Source organism: Chiloscyllium plagiosum, unplaced genomic scaffold, assembly GCF_037043375.1.
Source record: "Chiloscyllium plagiosum isolate Xiang-an unplaced genomic scaffold, Cpla_swu_hap1 HiC_scaffold_21, whole genome shotgun sequence".
NCBI classification, from domain to species: domain Eukaryota; kingdom Metazoa; phylum Chordata; class Chondrichthyes; order Orectolobiformes; family Hemiscylliidae; genus Chiloscyllium; species Chiloscyllium plagiosum.
Window position 1 is genome coordinate 2,405,041 of NW_028270159.1, and position 22,617 is coordinate 2,427,657.

General features: G+C 53.3%; 1 protein-coding gene across 1 annotated transcript in view; it reads right to left on the reverse strand.

Annotated features, from left to right (window-relative positions):
* Positions 1-22,617, reverse strand: part of sardh (sarcosine dehydrogenase) — a 229,547-nt gene that overhangs the window by 47,484 nt on the left and 159,446 nt on the right. The window contains exons 11-13 of the mRNA XM_087998130.1: positions 18,405-18,546; positions 9,459-9,542; positions 1,176-1,289 (exon numbers count right to left, since the gene is read on the reverse strand). Of these exons, the coding sequence (XP_087854256.1) occupies positions 1,176-1,289; positions 9,459-9,542; positions 18,405-18,546 (340 nt within the window). The remainder of the gene's footprint in view (positions 1-1,175; positions 1,290-9,458; positions 9,543-18,404; positions 18,547-22,617) is intronic.

The following is a 22,617-nucleotide window of genomic DNA, read 5'->3' on the forward strand; positions in this document are numbered from 1 at the left end:
ACATTCACACACACACATACCCACACACATCACACCCACACACATCACACCCACACACACATATACATACACACACCCACACACATCACACCCACACACATCACACCCACACACATCACACCCACACACACATATACATACACACACCCACACACATCACACCCACACACATACGCACCCACACACATTCACAGAGTGACGCATACTCACACACACACCACACATCACACATTCACACACACACATTCATACACGCAGGCACATTCACACACACACACACATTCACACACTCACACACATACACACACACATTCACACACACACACACATACACACATTCACACACACACAAACATTCACACACACATTCACACACACTCACACCCACCCACACACATTCACACAGACTGATGCACACTCACACATAAACATTCACACACACGCATTCACACACACACGCACACACATTCACACTCACACACACACTCACACACACACGCACACACATTCACACACACACTCACATTCACACACACACTCACATTCACACACACACTCACATTCACACACACTCACATTCACACACACACAAACATTCACTCAAACACACATTCACACACACTCACATTCACACACACTCACATTCACACAGACTGACGCACACTCACACACATTCACACACACACATTCACACGCACACACCTCACACACAAACATTCACACACACCACACACACACACCACACACACCACATCACACACACCACATCACACACACCCACATCACACACACCACACACACACACACATCACACACACCACATCACACACACCACATCACACACACCACACACACACCACATCACACACACCACATCACACACACCACACACACACACACATCACACACACCACACCACACACACCACACACACCACACACACCACACACACCACACACACCACATCACACACACCACATCACACACCACACACACCACATCACACACACATCACACACAATCTCACACACACATATCTCACACACACATATCTCGCACATTCACACACACACATCACACACACACACGCACACACACACTCTCACACATACAGTACAAGTGGGTTCTAAATGAATGACACTCAGTGTACAGGAGAATCAGAACCCCATTCGTACCTGATGATGGTGCGGGGGGAAGTCAAAGGTGTAATCGTCATGCAGCAGTTGACTATATCTGTAATCCTCATGTCGCTTGTTTCCATAAAATCCGTAATAATCATAATTCAGAAGCTAATGCAAGGGAAGTCACAACAGAACAGAAAGATTAACAATGAGCCAGAGAAAGAAAACTGAGAGGGTGTCGGAGCACAGACTAGATTGAGGTAGGGTAAACTTAAGTGTTTGGAGAATGGGAATCTCTCATGTTATAAGTTAGATGAGCAGCAGTCTCTGACTGAGAACCGTAAAGCTGCCAGCGAGTTGAGGAGCCAAGTGAATACTGACTGCCTGGCAGTGACAGATACCGGTGATCTAACTGGCTGTGACTGAGTGACAGTCACTTGACAGAAAACTGATTTCACAGTTGCCTGGATTTGGATGGCCTTCAACCCAGGATTTTAAAAGAAGTTGCTAACGAGCGAGATGCTTTGTTGTTAAGGTTATGAAATTCATTGGGTTCTGGAATGTTCCACCAGACTGGAAAGTAGAAAATACAGGCTCATTTATAAAGTCAGGAAGTATGGGATACAGGGAGATTTGGCTATCTGGATTCAGAATTGGCTGGCTGACAGAAGGCAGAGAGTGGTTGTACATGGAAAGTATTCTGCCTGGAGGACAGTGTTAGGTGGGGTCCCGCAGGGCTCTGTTCTTGGACCTCTGCTCTTTGTAGTTTTTATAAATGACTTGGATGAGGAGGTTGAGGTGTGGGTTAGTAAATTTGCAAATGACACAAAGGTTGGAGGTGTCATCGATAGTATAGAGGGCTACTGCAGGCTGCAGCATGACATAGACAGGATGCAGAGTTGGGCTGAGAAATGGTAGATGGAGTTCAACCTGGATAAATGCGAAATGATGCATTTTGGAAGGTCAAACTCGAATGCTGAACACAGGATTAAAGACAGGATTCTTGGCAGTGTGGAGGAACAGAGGGATCTGGGTGTGCAGGTACATAGATCCCTCAAAGTTGCCACCCAAGTGGATAGGGTTGTTAAAAAAGCATATGGTGTTTTGGCTTTCATTAACAGGAATATTGAGTTTAAGAGCAGCGAGGTTTTGCTGCAGCTCTACAAGTTCCTGGTGAGACCACACTTGGAATATTGTGTCCAGTTCTGGTCGCCCTACTATAGGAAAGATACAGAGGCTTTGGAGAGGGTGCAAAGAAGGTTTACCAGGATGCTGCCTGGACTGGAGGGCTTGCCTTATGAAGAAAGGTTGAATAAGCTCGGACTTTTCTCTCTGGAGAGATGGAGGAAGAGAGGAGATCTAATTGAGGTGTACAAAATAATGAGAGGAATAGATAGAGTCAATAGCCAGAGACATTTCCCCAGGGCAGGATTGTCAGGTATGAGGGGTCATAGTTTGAAGATATTAGGAGGAAGGTATAAAGGAGACATCAGAGGTAGGTTCTTTACGTAGAGAGTTACATAGAACATTACAGCGCAGTACAGGCCCTTCGGCCCTCGATGCTGTGCTGCCTTGTCATACTAAGCTGAAGCCCATCTAACCTGTACGTCCATATGCCTGTCCATTGACGACTTAAATGCACTTAAACTTGGCGAATCTACTACCGTTGCAGGCAAAGCATTCCATACCCTTACTACTCTCAGAGTAAAGAAACTACCTCTGACATCTGTCCTATATCTATCTCCCCTCACTTTAAAGTTGTGTCCCCTCGTGTTTGCCATCACCATTCTTGGAAAAAGGATCTCCCTGTCCAACCTATCTAACCCTCTGATTATCTTATATATCTCTATTAAGTCACCTCTCAACGTTCTTCTCCCTCAGCCTTTCCTCATATGACCTTCCCTCCCAGGCAACATCCGAGTAAATCTCCTCTGCACCCTTTCCAAAGCTTCCACATCCTTCTTATAATGCGGTGACCAGAACTGTACACAATACTCCAAGTGCGGCCGCACCAGAGTTTTGTACAGCTGCAGCATAAGCCCCTGGTTCCGGAACTCAATCCCTCTATTAACAAAGGCCAAAACACTGTATGCCTTCTTAACAACCCTGTCAATCTGGGTGGCAACTTTCAGGGATCTGTGTACATGAACACTGAGATCTCTCTATTCATCTGCACTCCCAAGAATCTTACCATTAGCCCAGTACTTTGCATTCCGATACTCCGCCCAAAGTGTATCACCTCACACTTGTCCACATTAAACTCCATTCACCACCTCTCAGCCCAGCTCTGCATCCTATCTATGTCTCTCTGTAACCTACAACATCCTTTGTCACTATCCACAACTCCACCGATCTTAGTGTCGTCCGCAAATTTACTAACCCACCCTTCTAAGCCCTCATCCAGGTCGTTTATAAAAATGACGAACAGCAGTGGACCCAACACCGACCCTTGGGGTACACCGCTAGTAACTGGACACCAGATGATCATGTCCCATCAACTACAACCCTCTGTCTTCTTTCAGCAACCCAATTACTGATCCAAACTGCTATGTCTCCCACAATCCCATTCCTCTGCATTTTGTATAATAGCCTACTGTGGGGAACCTTATCGAACGCCTTGCTGAAATCCATGTACACCACATCAACCGGTTTACTCTCATCTACCTGTTTGGTCACTTTGTCAAAAAACTCAATAGGATTCGTTAGGCACGACCTACCCTTCACAAAACCGTGCTGACTGACCTTGATCAGATTATTCTTTTCTAGATGATTATAAATCCTATCTCTTATAACCTTTTCCAACACTTTACCAACATCTGAAGTGAGACTCACTGGTCTGTAATTACCAGGGTTGTCTCTACTACCCTTTTTGAACAAGGGAACCACATTTGCTATCCTCCAGTCCTCAGGCACTATTCCTGTAGACAATGATGATTCGAAGATCAATACCAAAGGCTCGGCAATCTCTTCCCTTGCTCCCCAGAGGATCCTAGGATAGATCCCATCCGGGCTGAAAATGTGTTGCTGGAAAAGCGCAGCAGGTCAGGCAGCATCCAAGGAACAGGAGAATCGCTTTTCAGTCCAGGGGATCTTCTGTACCTGTCCTACAATTTTGGTTCCCATCCCCCTGCTGTATTAGTTTAAATCCACCTTAATAGCTTTAGCAAATTTCCCCCCCAGGATATTGGTACCTCTCTGGTTTAGATAAAGACCATCCTGTTTGTAGAGATCCCACCTACCCCAGAAAGAGCTCAATTATCCAAAAACCCAAAACCCTCCCTCCTGCACCATCCCTGTAGCCACATGTTCAACTCCTCTCTCTCCCAATTCCTCACCTCACTAGCACGTGGCACGGGCAGCAAACCAGAGAAAACAACTCTGTTTGTCCTAGCTCTAAGCTTCCATCCTCGGTCCCTGAATTTCTGCCTTAAATCCCCATCTCTCTTCCGACCTATGTCGTTGGTGCCAATGTGGACCATGACTTGGGGCTGCTCTCCCCGCCCACCCCCCACCTCCGAAGGATCCAAAAAACACGATCCCATCTGGCCCAGGGGACTTGTCTATTTTCACACTCTGCAGTATTTCTAATACCTCTTCCTTGTGAACCTCTATCTCTTCGAGTCTAGATGCAGGTATCACTGTAACTTCCTCGCCAACATTTTCATTTTCTATAGTGAACACTGTTGAAAAATATTTATTTAGTGCTTCCCCATCTCCTCTGACTCCACACACAACTTCCCACTATTATCCTTGATTGGCCCTAATTTAACTCTCGTCATTCTTTTATTCCTGACATACCTATGGAAAGCCTTAGGGTTAACCCTGATCCTATTGGCCAACAATTCTCATGTCTCCTCCGGGCTCTTCTGAACTCTCTTTTTAGGTCTTTCCTGACCTCCTTGTAACCCTCAAGCGCCCTAACTGAGTTTTCACATTTTGTCCTAACATTGTTAAAAATCACACAACACCAGGTTATAGTCCAACAGGTTTAATTGGAAGCACTCTAGCTTTCGGAGTTGCTTCCAATTACACCTGTTGGACTATAACCTGGTGTTGTGTGATTTTTAACTTTGTACACCCCAGACCAACACCGGCATCTCCGAATCATGTCCTAACATAAGCCTCCTTCTTCTTCTTGACCAGGGATTCCACTTCCTTAGTAAACCACGGCTCACGCGTTCTATATCTTCCTCCCTGCCTGACAGGTACATACTTATCTCGGACACACAGGAGCTTTTCCTTGAATAAGCTCCACATTTTTAATGTGCTCATCCCCTGCAGTTTCCTTCCCCATTCTACGCTTCCTAAATCTTTCTTAATTGCATCGTAATTTCCCTTCCCCCAGCTGTAACTCTTGCTCGGTGGTGTACACCTATCCCTTTCCATCACTAAAGTAAAACTAACAGAATTGTGATCGCTGTCTCTAAAGTGCTCACCTACTTCCAAATCTAACACCTGGCCAGGCTCGTTACCCAGTACTAAAGCTAAAGTGGCTTCGCCCCTTGTGGGCCTGTCTACATACTGTGTCTGGAAGCCCTCCTGCACACACTGGACAAAAACTGACCCATCTATACTACTCGTACTGTAGTGTTCCCAGTCAATACTTGGATAGTTGAAGTCCCCCATGACAACTACCCTGCCTCTCTCACTCCTATCGAGAATCATCTTTGCTATCCTTTCCTCTACATCTCTGGGACTATTCGGAGGCCTATAGAAAACTCCCGCCATGGTGACTTCTAACCTCAGCCCATACTACCTCAGTTAATGAGTCCCCAAACATCTTTCTATAACTGTAATACTGTCCTTGACCAACAATGCCACACCTCCCCCTCTTTTACCATCTTCTGTGTTCTTACTGAAACATCTGAATCCCGGAACCTGCAACAGCCATTCCTGTCCCTGCTCTATCCATGTCTCTGTCATGGCCACAACATCGAAGTCCCAGGTACCAACCCACGCTGCCAGTTCACCCACTTTATTTCGGATGTTCCTCACGTTGAAGTACACACACTTCAAACCAGGTTCTCGCTTGCCAGTGTCAGATACTTGATTTTGGAGCTCTCTACTCTCATCCTCTTCTGTACCTGTCCTACAATTTTGGTTCCCATCCCCCTGCTGTATTAGTTTAAATCCACCTTAATAGCTTTAGCGAATTTCCCCCCCAGGATATTGGTACCCCTCTGGTTCAGATAAAGACCATCCTGCTTGTAGAGGTCCCACCTACCCCAGAAAGAGCTCCAATTATCCAAAAACCCAAAACCCTCCCTCCTGCACCATCCCTGTAGCCACGTGTTCAACTCCTTTCTCTCCCTATTCCTCACCTCACTAGCACGTGGCACGGGCAGCAAACCAGAGAAAACAACTTTGTTTGTCCTAGCTCTAAGCTTCCATCCTCGGTCCCTGAATTTCTGCCTCAATCCCCATCTCTCTTCCGACCTATGTCATTGTTGCCAATGTGGACCATGACTTGAGGCTCCTCCCCCCCCCCCCCCCCCCGCTCCACCTCTGAAGGATCCCAAAAACACGATCAGAGACATCACGAATCATGGCACCCAGGAGGCAACACACTAACCGTGAGTCTCTCTCGTCCCCACAGAACCTCCTATCTGTCCCCCTAACTATTGAGTCCCCAATGACTACTGCTCTGCTCCTCTTCCTCCTTCCCTTCTGAGCAGCAGGTGAATGCATGGAATGCGTTGCCAGTGGTCGTGGTGGAAGCAGAGTCCTTGGGGGCATTTAAGCGACTGCTGGTCATGCACATGGATAGCAATGAGTTGAGGGGTACATAGGTTAAGTTATTATATTTTACATTAGGATTAAACCTCAGCACAACATGGGCCAAAGGGCCTGTTCTATGCTGTACTTTTCTATGTTTCTAAACTCTTGTGTGGGACCATATCAAAAATCATTTGAACATCCAAATACATCATCTTTGTTAAACATAAAGTCCCTAAACTCCGATAACTTTGTGAAGCATGATTTTCCTTTCCTCACTCCATGCTGCCTCTGCCTGATGTTCCCATTCTTTTCGAAGTGTCCAATGGCCACACTTAGTCATGTGATTATACACAACTTAACTATTGCTGAGACAGACACATATTATTGAACCTTTTTGTCTTAGACTCACCAGGACCACTCACAAGAATACCAATTCAACAAAATAGAGGACCGATATTTTGTGGATTGGTTGGGTACTGATTGGAAAGTATGCATTAAATGGCAGGGTGGTCAGGATCAGTGATGTACAGAGGGATCTTGGGGTACAATGTACAGTCCCTGGAAGTGGCAACAGAAGTGGGTAAGGTTGTAAAGATGCTTGCTTTTATCGATCAAGGCACTGGGTATAAAAGTTAGCAAGTCATGCTGCAGCCATATACAACTTTAGTTGAGGCCATGTTTGGAGGACTGTGTGCAGTTCTGGTCACCACACTATAGGAAGGATGTGGAGGCTTTGGAGAGATTGTGTAACAGAATGTTGCTTAGATTGGAGTGTGTTAGCTATGAGGAGAGGTTAAACAAACTGTCTGATTACACTAGAGCATTGGAGACTGAGGGGCAACCTGATATAAGTATATAAAATAACGAGAGGCATAGATAGGTGGATATTCTGTCATTTTCCCAGGATGGAAATGTCAAATATGAAGGAGCATAGGTCTAAGGTGAGAGGGAGGAAGTTTAAAGGAGGTTTTTTGTTTAAACACAGAGAGTAGTAGGCACCAGGAATGTGCTGCCAGTGCAGGTGGTAGAAACAGATTCAATAGCAACATTTAAGAGGCATTTAGACAGAGACATGAACAGGTAGAGATAGGGATACAGACTAGGTGCAAGTAGATGGGATGAGTTTAGGATAACATCATTGTCAGCACTGACATGGTGGGCTGAAGGGCCTGCTCCTGTGCTGTACTCTGCTTGGTAGAAGCATTGTCACTGAGAATGCACCAATTAATGATGATCACTGTATTCGGCAGTACTCAAATTATCACGTTTTTTACAATAAATTCAAACATTTTCTCTATTACTGACATCAAACAAGCAGGTTTTTAGTTCTCTATCTCCCTCCTTTCTTAAATAATGGAATTAAATTGGCTGCTTTCCAGTTTGCAGGAACCTTTCCAGAGAATATTCTGAAAGATAATCATCAATGCATCCATTATCTCGATATAACCAGAGAGACAGTAAATGACAGACAGACGAGTGAGTGAGAAATTCATTCTCTGTTCTCTCAGTACCTTTCCTAAAGCACAAATGCATCTGGCAAATGGTTCTAACTCTGGTGTTTGAGAGGTCCTTTCAAAAGGCACCGTAACTTCACCATTTTTACGCTTAAATAAAACATTTAGAAATGTGAGCTGATAGGTGTGATAACACAGTTACTGGTTATTGCTTTACCTCTATGGGATGTCGGTGTCACTGGCTGGGCCAGCACATACTGCACATCCCCAGCTGCTTCAGAAAAGGTGCCGGTAAGCTGCCTGCTTGATCCGCTGCTGTCCGAATGCTGTGGGTTGACCCACAATTCTCTTAGCGAGATGAATCCCAGGATTTTGACCCAGCGATAGTGAAGGAATGGCAACATATTTCCAAGTCAGGATGGTGAGTGACTTGGAGGAGAACGTGCAGGTGATGGTGGTGTTCCCATGTACTTGCTGCCCTTGTTCTAGATGGAAGTGGTTGTGGGTTTGGAATGTGCTGTCGAGGGATCTTTGGTAAATTTCTGCAGTACAACCTGAACATAGTACACACTGCTGCTACTGAGTGTGTGTGGTGGAGGGAGTGGGTGTGGTGGAGGGAGTGTGTGGTGGAGGGAGTGGGTGTGGTGTGAGTCAAACAGGCAGCTTTGTCCTGGATGGAGTTGAGTCTCTTGAGTGTTGTTGGAGCTGCCCCCATTCAGGCAAATGGGGAGACAGGCGGGGAGTCAGGCGGGGGGAGTCAGGCGGGGGGAGACAGGCGGGGGGAGTCAGGCGGGGGGAGACAGGCGGGGGGAGACAGGCGGGGGGAGACAGGCGGGGGGAGACAGGCGGGGGGAGACAGGCGGGGGGAGACAGGCGGGGAGTTACTCACCACAATATTTACTTGTCACTTTTCAGCTGAAATCTGGACATTGTCTGGATCTTGCATTTGGGAACTGACTGCTTCAGGGTCTCAGGACTCACAACTGATGCCAAACACTGGCACAATCATGGGTGAACATCACCACTTCTGACCAGACCATTCCTCAGAGTCCTCACAAATTACAAATTGGTTGCAGTACATTTCCAGCTGCTACTGTCCAACATACAACAGGGAAATGTTTACTTTTGAATTAACAAGTGAGTTTAATGATGAGGAGCCACTTACTGGAGCAGGTCCTTTCGGATTGAACCATCCAGGTCGTTCCCATCCATGTCGCTCCTGGAATACACATCCCTGCTGAAGGAGCTCCTGAGGATAGACAAATGTCAAACCTCAATCTCCATCACCAGCACAACAACACAGACTTCCGAATGATTCATCGTGTCCAAATGCACCTCCAACCATGACCCCATCCCTATCTCCCCCGACCCCACCCTCCCCCGACCGCACCCTCCCCTCCCCCGACTGCACCCTCCCCCGACCGCACCCTCCCCTCCCCCGACCGCACCCTCCCCCGACCGCACCCTCCCCTCCCCCGACCACACCCTCCCCCGACCGCACCCTCCCCTCCCCCGACCGCACCCTCCCCCGACCGCACCCTCCCCCGACCGCACCCTCCCCCGACCGCACCCTCCCCCGACCGCACCCTCACCCGACCGCACCCTACCCCAACCACATCCCCAACCACCACCTCCACCAACCGCACCCTCCACAACCGCACCCTCCACAACCGCACCTTCCCCCGACCGCACCCTCCCCAACTACATCCTTCCGACCACATCCCCCCGACCGCACCCTCCTCAACCGCACCTTCCCCCGAACACACCCTCCCCAACCACACCCTCCCCAACCACACCCTCCCAACCACACCCTCCCCAACCACATCCCCCCCAACCGCATCATCCCCAACTACATCCTCCTGACCACATCCTCTCCGAATACATGCCCCCAACCACATCCCCTCAACCACACCCTCCCCAAACCACATCCTTCCCAAACCACATCCTCCCCAACCACACCCTCCCCCAAACACACCTTCCCGAACCACATCCCCCAACCACACCCTCCCCCAAACACACCTTCCCGAACCACATCCCCCAACCACACCCTCCCCCAAGCACATCCTCCCCAACCACACCCTCCTGAACCACATCGTCCCCAAACTACATCCTCCCCCAACCACATCCCTCAACCACACACTCGCCAAACCACACCATTCCCAACCACTTCCTCCCCAAGAACATCTCCTCCAACCACATCCCCCACCACACCATCCCCAACTACATCTCCCCAAAACACATCCAACCACACCGTCCCCCAATCACACCCTCCCCAACCACATCCCCAAAACATAACCTCCCCAACCACATCTCCCCAAACCACATTCCCCAATCACACCCTCCCCAACCACATCCCCAAAACATAACCTCCCCAACCATACCCTCCCCAACCACACCCTACCCAACCACATCCCTCAATCACATCCTCCCCAAACACATCCCCCAACCGCACCCTCCACAAACCACATCCTCCCCAACCACACCCTCCCCCAAGTAGACCCTCCCCCAACCACACCCTCCCCCAAGCACATCCTCCCCCAAGCACATCCTCCCCAACCACATCCCCAACCACAACATCCCCAACCACATCCTCCCCCAACCACACCATCCCCATTACACCCTCCCCAATCAGACCCTCCACAACCACAACCCCCAAACACACCCTCCCTAACCAAATCCTCCCCAAAAGCATCATCCCGTACCGCATCCCACCCAAACGCACCCTCCCCCAACCACATGCTCCCCAACCACATCCCCCAACCACACCATCCCCAACCATCCCCCCAAAACACCCTCCCCAACCACATCCCCCAACCACACCATCCCCAACCATCCCCCCAATCACACCCTCCCCAACCACATCCCCCAAACACACCCTCCCCAACCAAATCCTCCCCAAAAGCATCATCCCCAACCGCATCCCACCTAACCGCACCCTCCCCCAACCGCATCCGCCCAACCGCATCCCCCCGACCGCACCCTCCCCGACCACCTGCCCCCCGAACATATCCTCCCCCAACCACACGCTCCCCAACCACATCCCCCCCCAAAAACATCCTCCCCAACCACAACTTCCCAACCACACCCTCCCCAAACCACATCTCCCCAACCACACCCCCCAATCACACCATCCCCAACCACACCATCCCCAACCACATCCCCCAAACACACCCTCCCCAACCGAACTCTCCCCAACTGCACCTTCCCCCGACCGCATCCTCCCCAACCACCTGCCCTCTGAACACCTCCTCCCCCCTCCACATGCTCCCCAACCACACCCTCCCCCACCACACCCTCCCCAACTGCACCCTCCCCCAACCACATCCTCCTCAACCCACATCCCCCGACCACACCACCCTCAACTACATACTCCCGAAACATATCCCCCAACCACATCCCTCCAACCGCACCCTCCCCGACCCATCCCCCTGACCGCAACCCCTCCTGACCGCACCCTCATCTGAACACACCCAACCCGACCACACCCTCCCCCAACCACATCCGCCGACCACCTCCCCCGATCCACACCCTCCCCAACCACACCCTCCCCAAACCACATCCTCCAACCATACCCTCCCCAACCGCACCTTCCCCCGACCGCATCCTCCCCGACCACCTGCCCTCTGAACACATCCTCCCCCTCCACATGCTCCCCAACCACATCCCCCCAACCACACCCTCCTCAACCACGTCCCCAACCGCATCCTCCCCTGACCGCACCCCCCCCGACCGCACCCTCCAACCACATCCCCCCAATCACACCTTCCCCAACCGCATCCTCCACAACCGCAGCCCCCCAACCGCATCCTCCCGAAACACACCCTCCACAACCACATCTCCCCAACCACTCTCTCCCCAACCACATCTCCCCAACCACTCTCTCCCCAACCACTCTCTCCCCAACCACATCTCCCCAACCACTCCCTCCCCAACCACTCCCTCCCCAACCACTCCCTCCACAACCACTCCCTCCACAACCACATTTCCCCAACCACTCTCTCCCCAACCACTCCCTCCCCAACCACTCCCTCCACAACCACATTTCCCCAACCACTCCCTCCCCAAACCCCAACCACACCGTCCCTTAAGCACATCCTCCCCAACCACATCCCCTCAACCATATCCACGACCACACCCCCAACCACTTCCCCTCAACCACATCCTCCCGAATCACATCCCCCAACCACACCCTCCCCACTGCATCCTCCCCACTGCATCCTCCCCACCGGAACCCTCCAACCGCACCCTCCCCGACCATCCCCCTGACCGCACCCTCATTCGAACACACCCTCCCCGACTGCAACCTCCCCGACCACGCCCACCCCAACCACACCCGCCCCCCAACCCAACCTCCCCAACCACATCCTCCCCCAATTACATCCCTCTAACCACACCCTCCCCAACCACACAATCCTCAACCACATCCTCCCCAACCATATCCCCCCACATCTTCCCAACTGCACCTTCCCCCAACCGCATCCACCCGACGCATCCCCCCGAACACATCCTTCCCCCCTCCACATGCTCCCCAACCACATCCCCTAAACACACTCTCCCCAACTGCAGCCTCCAACCACACCCTCCCCAACTACATCCCCCCAACCACACCCTCCCCACCACTCCCTCCCCAACCACATCCCCCTGACCGCACCCTGCCCTGACCGCACCCTCCAACCACATCCTCCCCGACCACATCCCCCCAATCACACCCTTCCTCAACCACTCCCCAAGCGAATGCAATGTTGTCTCTTATCTCAAGAGGGTTGGAATATAAAAGCAGAGATGTACTACTGAGACTTTATAAAGCTCTGGTTAGGCCCCATTTGGAGTACTGTGTCCAGTTTTGGTCCCCACACCTCAGGAAGGACATACTGGCACTGGAGTGTGTCCAGCAGAGATTCACACGGATGATCCCTGGAATGACAGGTCTAACATAGGAGGAACAGCTGAGGATACTGGGATTGTATTCGTTGGAGTTTAGAAGATTAAGGGGAGACTTAATAGAGACATACAAAATAATACATGGCTTGGAAAAGGTGGATGCTAGGAAATTGTTTCCGTTAGACGAGGAGACTAGGACCCGTGGACACAGCCTTAGAATTAGAGGGGGTCATTTCAGAACAGAAATGCGGAGACATTTCTTCAGCCAGAGAGTGGTGGGCCTGTGGAATTCATTGCCACGGAGTGCAGTGGAGGCTGGGACGCTAAATGTCTTCAAGGCCGAGATTGATAGATTCTTGTTGTCTCGAGGAATTAAGGGCTACGGGGAGAACGCTGGTAAGTGGAGCTGAAATGCGCATCAGCCATGATTGAATGGCGGAGTGGACTCGATGGGCCGAATGGCCTTACTTCCACTCCTATGTCTTATGGTCTTATGGAACCCTCCCCAAACGCACCCTCCACAACCACACCCTCCCCAACCACATCCTCCCCAAACACATCCACCCCACCAACATCCACCCCAACCACACCCTCCCCCAGCCACATCCTCCCGAACCACACCCTCCCCCACCACACCCTCCCCAACCCCACTCTCCCCAACCCCAACCACACCCTCCCCAAACACACCCTCCCCAAACACACCCTCCCCCAACCACACCCTTTGCCAACCACACCCTCCCCCAACCCCAATCACACCATCCCCAACCACACCCTCCCCCAACCCCAATCACACCATCCCCAACCACATCCCCCCAAACACACCCTCCCCAACCACATCCCCCCAAACACACCCTCCCCAACCACATCCCCCCAAACCACACCCTCCCTAATCACACCCTCCCCAAACACATCCTCCCCAAACACACCCTCCCCCAACCACATCCTCCCCCAACCACTCCCTCCCCAACCGCACCCTCCACATCTCCCCCAACCACATCTCCCCAACCACATCCTCCCCCAACCACATTCTCCACAAACACACCTTCCCCAACCACACCCTCCCCAACTGCACCTCCCCCAACTGCTTCCTCCACAACCGCGCCCTCCCCAAACACACCCTTCCCAAACACACCCTTCCCAAACACAATCCCCCCAACCACTCCTCCACCAACCAAACCCTCCGCTACCGCACCCTCCTCGGCCGCACCCTCCATAACCGCACCCCCCAACCACACCACCCCCAACCGCACCCTCCCCAACCACACCCTCCCCCAAGCACATCCTCCCCAAGCACATCCCCCAACCACACCCTCCCCAACACATCCTCCCCAACCAAATCTTCCCTCAACCACTCCCTCCCCAACCGCACCCTCCACAACCGCACCCTCCAACCACATCCCCCAACCGCACCCTCCCCTGACCGCATCACCCCCGACCGCACCACCCCTGACCGCACCCTGCCCTGACCGCACCCTCCAACCACATCCTCCCCAACTACATCCCCCCATCACACCCTCCCCAACCACATCTCCCGAACCACACCCTCCCCAACCACATCCTCCCTCAACCACTCCCCAACCGAACTCTCCCCAACCGCACCCTCCACAACCGCAGCCCCCCAACTGCACCACCCGAAACACACCCTCCACAACCACATTTCGCCAACCACACCCTCCACAACCACACCCTCCCCAAACCACATCCTCCCCCAACCACATTCTCCACAAACACACCCTCCCCAACTACAAACTACCCCAACCGCTTCCTCCACAACCACGCCCTCCCCAAACACACCCTCCCCAAACACACCCTCCCCCAACCCCAATCACACCATCTCCAACCACACCCTCCCCCAACCACACCCTCCCCCAACCCCAATCACACCCTCCCCCAACCCCAATCACACCATCTCCAACCACACCCTCCCCCAAACACACCCTCCCCAACCCCACTCTACCCCAACCCCACCCTCCCCAACCCGAACCACACCCTCCCCAAACACACTCTCCCCCAACCACACCTTTCCCCAACCACACCCTTCACCAACCACACCCTCCCCCAACCACAATCACACCATCCCCAACCACTCCCTCCCCAACCACATCCCCCCAAACACACCTTCCCCAAACACATCCTCCCTCAACCACTCCCTCCCCAACCGCACCCTCCACATCTCCCCCAACCACATCTCCCCAACCACACCCTCCCCCAACCACATTCTCCCCAAACACACCCTCCCCAACTGCACCTCCCCCAACCGCTTCCTCCACAACCGCGCCCTCCCCGAACACACCCTCCCCAAACACACCCTCCCCAAACACACCCTCCCCAAACACACCCTCCCCAAACACACCCTCCCCAAACACACCCTCCCCAAACACACCCTCCCCAAACACACTCTCCACAACCACATTCCCCCCCAACCACATCCTCCTCAACCACCTTCTCCACCAACCAAACTCTCCGCAACTGCACCCTCCTCGACCGCACCCTCCACAACCGCACCCTCCACAACCGCACCCCCAACCACACCCTCCCCAAACACACCCTCCCCAAACACACCCTCCCCAACCACACCCTCCCCAACCACACACTCCCCCAACCACACCCTCCAAGCACATCCACCCCAATCACATCCCCCAACAACTTCCCCTCAACCACATCCTCCCCCAACCACATCTTCCCCCAGCCAAACCCTCCCCAACCACATCCCCCCAACCACACCCTCCCTACCGGATCCCTCCCCCGACCGCACCATCCCCGACCACACCATTCCCGACCACACCCTCCCCCGACCACACCCTCCCCGACCACATCCCCCAACCACACCTTCCCCAACCACATCCCCCTAACCACACCCTCCCCAACCACACAATTCTCCCTAACCCTCCCCAACCACACCCTCCCCGACCCATTCCCCTGACCGCACCCTCATCCGAACGCACCCTCCCCCGATCACACCCTTCCCAACCACACCATCCTGGAACACAGCCACCCGACCACACCCTCCCCCAACCACATACCCCCAACCACATCCCCCGACCACACCCTGCCCAACCACACCCTCCCCGACCAGACCATTCCCGGCCACATCCCCCAACCACACCCTCCCCCAACCATATCCCCCTAACCACACCCTCCCCAACCACACAATCCTCAACCATATCCTTCCCAACCACATCCCCTAACCACACCGTCCCCAACCACAGCCTCCCCAACCACACAATCCTCAACTACACCCTCCCCAACCACACCCTCCCCAACCATATCCCCCCCAAGCACATCACCCTAACCACATCCTCCCCAATCACACCCTACTCAACCACACCCTCCCCAACCACACCCTCCCCAACCACATCCTCCCCAATCACACCCTACTCAACCACACCCTCCCCAACCACATCCTCCCCAACCACACCCTACTCAACCACACCCTACTCAACCACACCCTCCCCAACCACACCCTCCCCAATCACACCCTACTCAACCACATCCCCAACCACATCCTCCCCCAACCACACCCTCCCACACCCCTCCTCGGAGGCTTGAAGCCCATGTTTAAAAACCTCTTTGACAACCATCCTGCCTCGAATCAATATTCACGGCGACAGACTGTGGGAATGGAACACACGACGATAGGCAGGATAGAAACATTCTCATTTCAACACAGCCCATCTTCTGTCACACATTCACTTCAAGCACAGAATAAAGCAACATTTAATGTAGAGCCAAGTTCCAGGAGGTGGGAATACACAACCTGCGTGTAAACTATTTCTCAATTTATTTTTGATTCTGGGCATTTAACCCTTTACAGATCGGTTACAGTAATTCCTTAAGAGAACCTTATTCCATTTCGATGTTGTCTCCTGATATGAATGAAGTAAAAATCACAAGTGAATTACTGACTTGGGACCCCAGTACCCTCCCTGGATTCCCAGCACCCTCCCCGGTTTCCCAGCATCCTCCCCGGGATACCAGCACCCTCCCTGGAATCCCAGCACCCTCCCCGGTTTCCCAGCATCCTCCCCGGAATCCAAGCACCCTCCCCGGAATCCCAGCACATTCCCCGGGATCCCAGCACATTCCCCGGAATCCCAGCACATTCCCCGGAATCCCAGCACCCTCCCCGGGATCCCAGCACATTCCCCGGGATACCAGCACCCTCCCCGGTTTCCCAGCACCCTCCCCGTGATCCCAGCACCCTCCCCGGTTTCCCAGCACCCTCCCCGGTTTCCCAGCACCCTCCCCGTGATCCCAGCACCCTCCCCGGTTTCCCAGCACCCTCCCCGGATTCCCAGCACCCTCCCCGGAATCCCAGCATCCTCCCCGGATTCCCAGCACATTCCCTGGGATCCCAGTTGCAGAGATGGGCTCAATCTCTCTCCGAGCCAAATGGCTGAAGTTCATACAAAACAGACCGTGAATCTAAACCATTGCCAAACATCTGTCACAAAGATCAGTCAGTGATTGGCAAAGGAAAGGCAAAACTCTCTGGACAGAGAGACAGAGAGAGAGACAGGGAGTGAGAGCACAATGTGGAAACAGGCCCTTCAGCCCAACAAGTCCACACTGACCCTCTGAAGAGTAACCCACCCAGACCCAGATTCCCAACCCTATAGCTACCCCTGACTAATGCACCTAACACTACGGGTAACTTAGCATGGCCAGTTCACCTGACCTGCACACCTTTGGACTGTGGGAGGAAACCGGAGCATCCGGAGGAAACCCACGCAGACACTGGGAGAATGTGAAAACTCCACACAGTCAGTCGGCTGAATCAAACCTGGGGCTCTGGTGCGGTGAGGCAGCAGTGCTAACCACTGAGCCACCGTGTTCAGAGACAGGGGTAAGAAGTGGGGGGGAAGAAAGAGAGAGAAAGATAGAGAGAGGGAGAAAGAGGGAGGGAGAAAGAGGGAGAGAGAGGGAGGGAGAGATAGAGAGAGAGAGAGAGGGAAAGAGACAGAGGGAGAGACAGGGAGAGAGAAAGGGGAGTGAGGGAGAGGCAGGAGAGAGGGAGGAAGGGGTTGGAAGGGGGAGAGGTGGGGCGGGAGGAGGGGAGGTGTGGAGAGATCACAGAAGACGCCAAGAGATGGAGAGAGAGACAGTCAAAGGGAGCGTGCTGTATTTTATCTGTATCGGTATTAACAGCGTGAGTGAAAAGTATTGACGAGAGGGTTAGTTCCAGTGATTCCCCCACCCCACCTCCTCCCCTCAGGTGATTAACACTGACCTGATGCAGGGGATCAAGTCTCATGTTCCTTCCCGCGAGGGGCTCATCGTGGGGAAAGACCACCGAATAATTCTTGGCGTAAGATTCATGGCTGCGTTCTCGGATCCAGCGATTGTTATTAGTCAGTGAACGATGGAAACGACTGATCAGAAAATACAGCGTCAGATATAATACACCCTCCCCCTTGGCACCGCCCCGCACATTCACATCCCACACTCGCCCACCACACCCAAACACCCAAAAACCAGTTCCGACAACACTGGTTGTCTCACTGGGGTACAGTCCCGCACACACTGACCCTCACTGGGGTACAGCTCCCACACACACTGACTCTCACTGGGGTACAGTCCCGCACAGACTGACTCTCAAGGGGGTATGGCTCCCACATACACTGACTCTCACTGGGGTACAGTCCCACACACACTGACTCTCACTGGGGTACAGCTCCCACACACACTGACTCTCACTGGGGTACAGTCCCGCACAGACTGACTCTCAAGGGGGTATGGCTCCCACATACACTGACTCTCACTGGGGTACAGTCCCGCACACACTGACTCTCAAGAGGGTATGGCTCCCACATACACTGACTCTCACTGGGGTACAGTCCCGCACACACTGACTCTCAAGGGGGTATGGCTCCCACATACACTGACTCTCACTGGGGTACAGTCCCACACACACTGACTCTCACTGGGGTACGGCTCCCACATACACTGACTCTCACTGGGGTACACTCCCACACACACTGACTCTCACTGGGGTACAGTCCCACACACACTGACTCTCACTGGGGTACGGCTCCCACATACACTGACTCTCACTGGGGTACAGTCCCACACACACTGACCCTCACTGGGGGACAGTCCCACACACACTGACTCTCACTGGGGTACAGTCCCACACACACTGACTCTCACTGGGGTACGGCTCCCACATACACTGACTCTCACTGGGGTACAGTCCCACACACACTGACCCTCACTGGGGGACAGTCCCACACACACTGACTCTCACTGGGATACAGTCCCACACACACTGACTCTCACTGGGGTATGGCTCCCACATACACTGACTCTCACTGGGGTACACTCCCACACACACTGACTCTCACTGGGGTACAGTCCCACACACACTGACTCTCACTGGGGTATGGCTCCCACATACACTGACTCTCACTCGGGTACGGTTCCCACACACACTGACTCTCACTGGGGTACAGCTCCCACACACACTGACTCTCAATGGGGTATGGCTCCCACACACACTGACTCTCACTGGGGGACAGTCCCACACACACTGACTCTCAGTGGGGTACAGTCCCACACACACTGACTCTCACTGGGGTATGGCTCCCACATACACTGACTCTCACTGGGGTACAGTCCCACACACACTGACTCTCACTGGGGTACGGCTCCCACATACACTGACTCTCACTGGGGTACAGTCCCACACACACTGACCCTCACTGGGGTACAGTCCCACACACACTGACTCTCACTGGGGTACAGTCCCACACACACTGACTCTCACTGGGGTACAGTCCCACACACACTGACTCTCACTGGGGTACAGTCCCACACACACTGACCCTCACTGGGGTACAGTCCCACACACACTGACTCTCACTGGGGTACAGTCCCACACACACTGACCCTCACTGGGGTACAGTCCCACACACACTGACTCTCACTGGGGTACGGCTCCCACATACACTGACTCTCACTGGGGTACAGTCCCACACACACTGACTCTCACTGGGGTACAGTCCCACACACACTGACTCTCACTGGGGTACAGTCCCACACACACTGATTCTCACTGGGGTATGGCTCCCACATACACTGACTCTCACTGGGGTACACTCCCACACACACTGACTCTCACTGGGGTACAGTCCCACACACACTGACTCTCACTGGGGTATGGCTCCCACATACACTGACTCTCACTCGGGTACGGTTCCCACACACACTGACTCTCACTGGGGTACAGCTCCCACACACACTGACTCTCAATGGGGTATGGCTCCCACACACACTGACTCTCACTGGGGTATGGCTCCCACACACACTGACTCTCACTGGGATACAGTCCCACACACACTGACTCTCACTGAGATAAAGCTCCCACACACACTGTCTCTCACTGGGGTACAGCTCCCACACACACTGACTCTCACTGGGGTACAGTCCCACACACACTGACTCTCACTGGGGTACGGCTCCCACACACACTGACTCTCACTGGGATACAGTCCCACACACACTGACTCTCACTGGGGTACAACTCCCACACACACTGACTCTCACTGGGGTACAGTCCCACACACACTGACTCTCACTGGGGTACAGCTCCCACACACACTGACTCTCACTGGGGTACAGTCCCACACACACTGTCTCTCACTGGGGTACAGCTCCCACACACACTGACTCTCACTGGGGTACAGCTCCCACACACACTGACTCTCAATGGGGTATGGCTCCCACACACACTGACTCTCACTGGGGGACAGTCCCACACACACTGACTCTCACTGGGGTACAGTCCCACACACACTGACTCTCACTGGGGTACCGTCCCGCACACACTGACTCTCACTGGGGTATGGCTCCCACATACACTGACTCTCACTGGGGTACAGTCCCACACACACTGACTCTCACTGGGGTATAGCTCCCACATACACTGACTCTCACTGGGGTACACTCCCACACACACTGACTCTCACTGGGGTACGGCTCCCACATACACTGACTCTCACTGGGGTACAGTCCCACACACACTGACCCTCACTGGGGGACAGTCCCACACACACTGACTCTCACTGGGGTACAGTCCCACACACACTGACTCTCACTGGGGTACAGTCCCACACACACTGACTCTCACTGGGGTACAGTCCCACACACACTGTCTCTCACTGGGGTACAGCTCCCACACACACTGACTCTCACTGGGGTACAGCTCCCACACACACTGACTCTCCCTGGGGTACAGCCCCAGACACACTGACTCTCAATGGAGTACGGCTCCCACACACATTGACTCTCACTGGGGTACAGCCCCAGACACACTGATTCTCACTGGAGTACGGCTCCCACACACACTGACTCTCACTGGGGTATGGCTCCCACATACACTGACCCTCACTGGGGTACAGTCCCACACACACTGACTCTCACTGGGGTACAGCTCCCACACACACTGACTCTCACTGGGGTACAGTCCCACACACACTGACTCTCACTGGGGTACAGTCCCACACACACTGACTCTCACTGGGGTACAGTCCCACACACACTGTCTCTCACTGGGGTACAGCTCCCACACACACTGACTCTCACTGGGGTACAGCTCCCACACACACTGACTCTCCCTGGGGTACAGCCCCAGACACACTGACTCTCACTGGAGTACGGCTCCCACACACACTGACTCTCCCTGGGGTACAGCCCCAGACACACTGACTCTCACTGGAGTACGGCTCCCACACACACTGACTCTCACTGGGGTATGGCTCCCACATACACTGACTCTCACTGGGGTACAGTCCCACACACACTGACTCTCACTGGGGTACGGCTCCCACATACACTGACTCTCACTGGGGTACAGTCCCACACACACTGACCCTCACTGGGGTACAGTCCCACACACACTGACTCTCACTGGGGTACAGTCCCACACACACTGACTCTCACTGGGGTACAGTCCCACACACACTGATTCTCACTGGGGTATGGCTCCCACATACACTGACTCTCACTGGGGTACACTCCCACACACACTGACTCTCACTGGGGTACAGTCCCACACACACTGACTCTCACTGGGGTATGGCTCCCAGACACACTGACTCTCACTGGAGTACGGCTCCCACACACACTGACTCTCACTGGGGTATGGCTCCCACATACACTGACTCTCACTGGGGTACAGTCCCACACACACTGACTCTCACTGGGGTACGGCTCCCACATACACTGACTCTCACTGGGGTACAGTCCCACACACACTGACCCTCACTGGGGTACAGTCCCACACACACTGACTCTCACTGGGGTACAGTCCCACACACACTGACTCTCACTGGGGTACAGTCCCACACACACTGACTCTCACTCGGGTACGGTTCCCACACACACTGACTCTCACTGGGGTACAGCTCCCACACACACTGACTCTCAATGGGGTATGGCTCCCA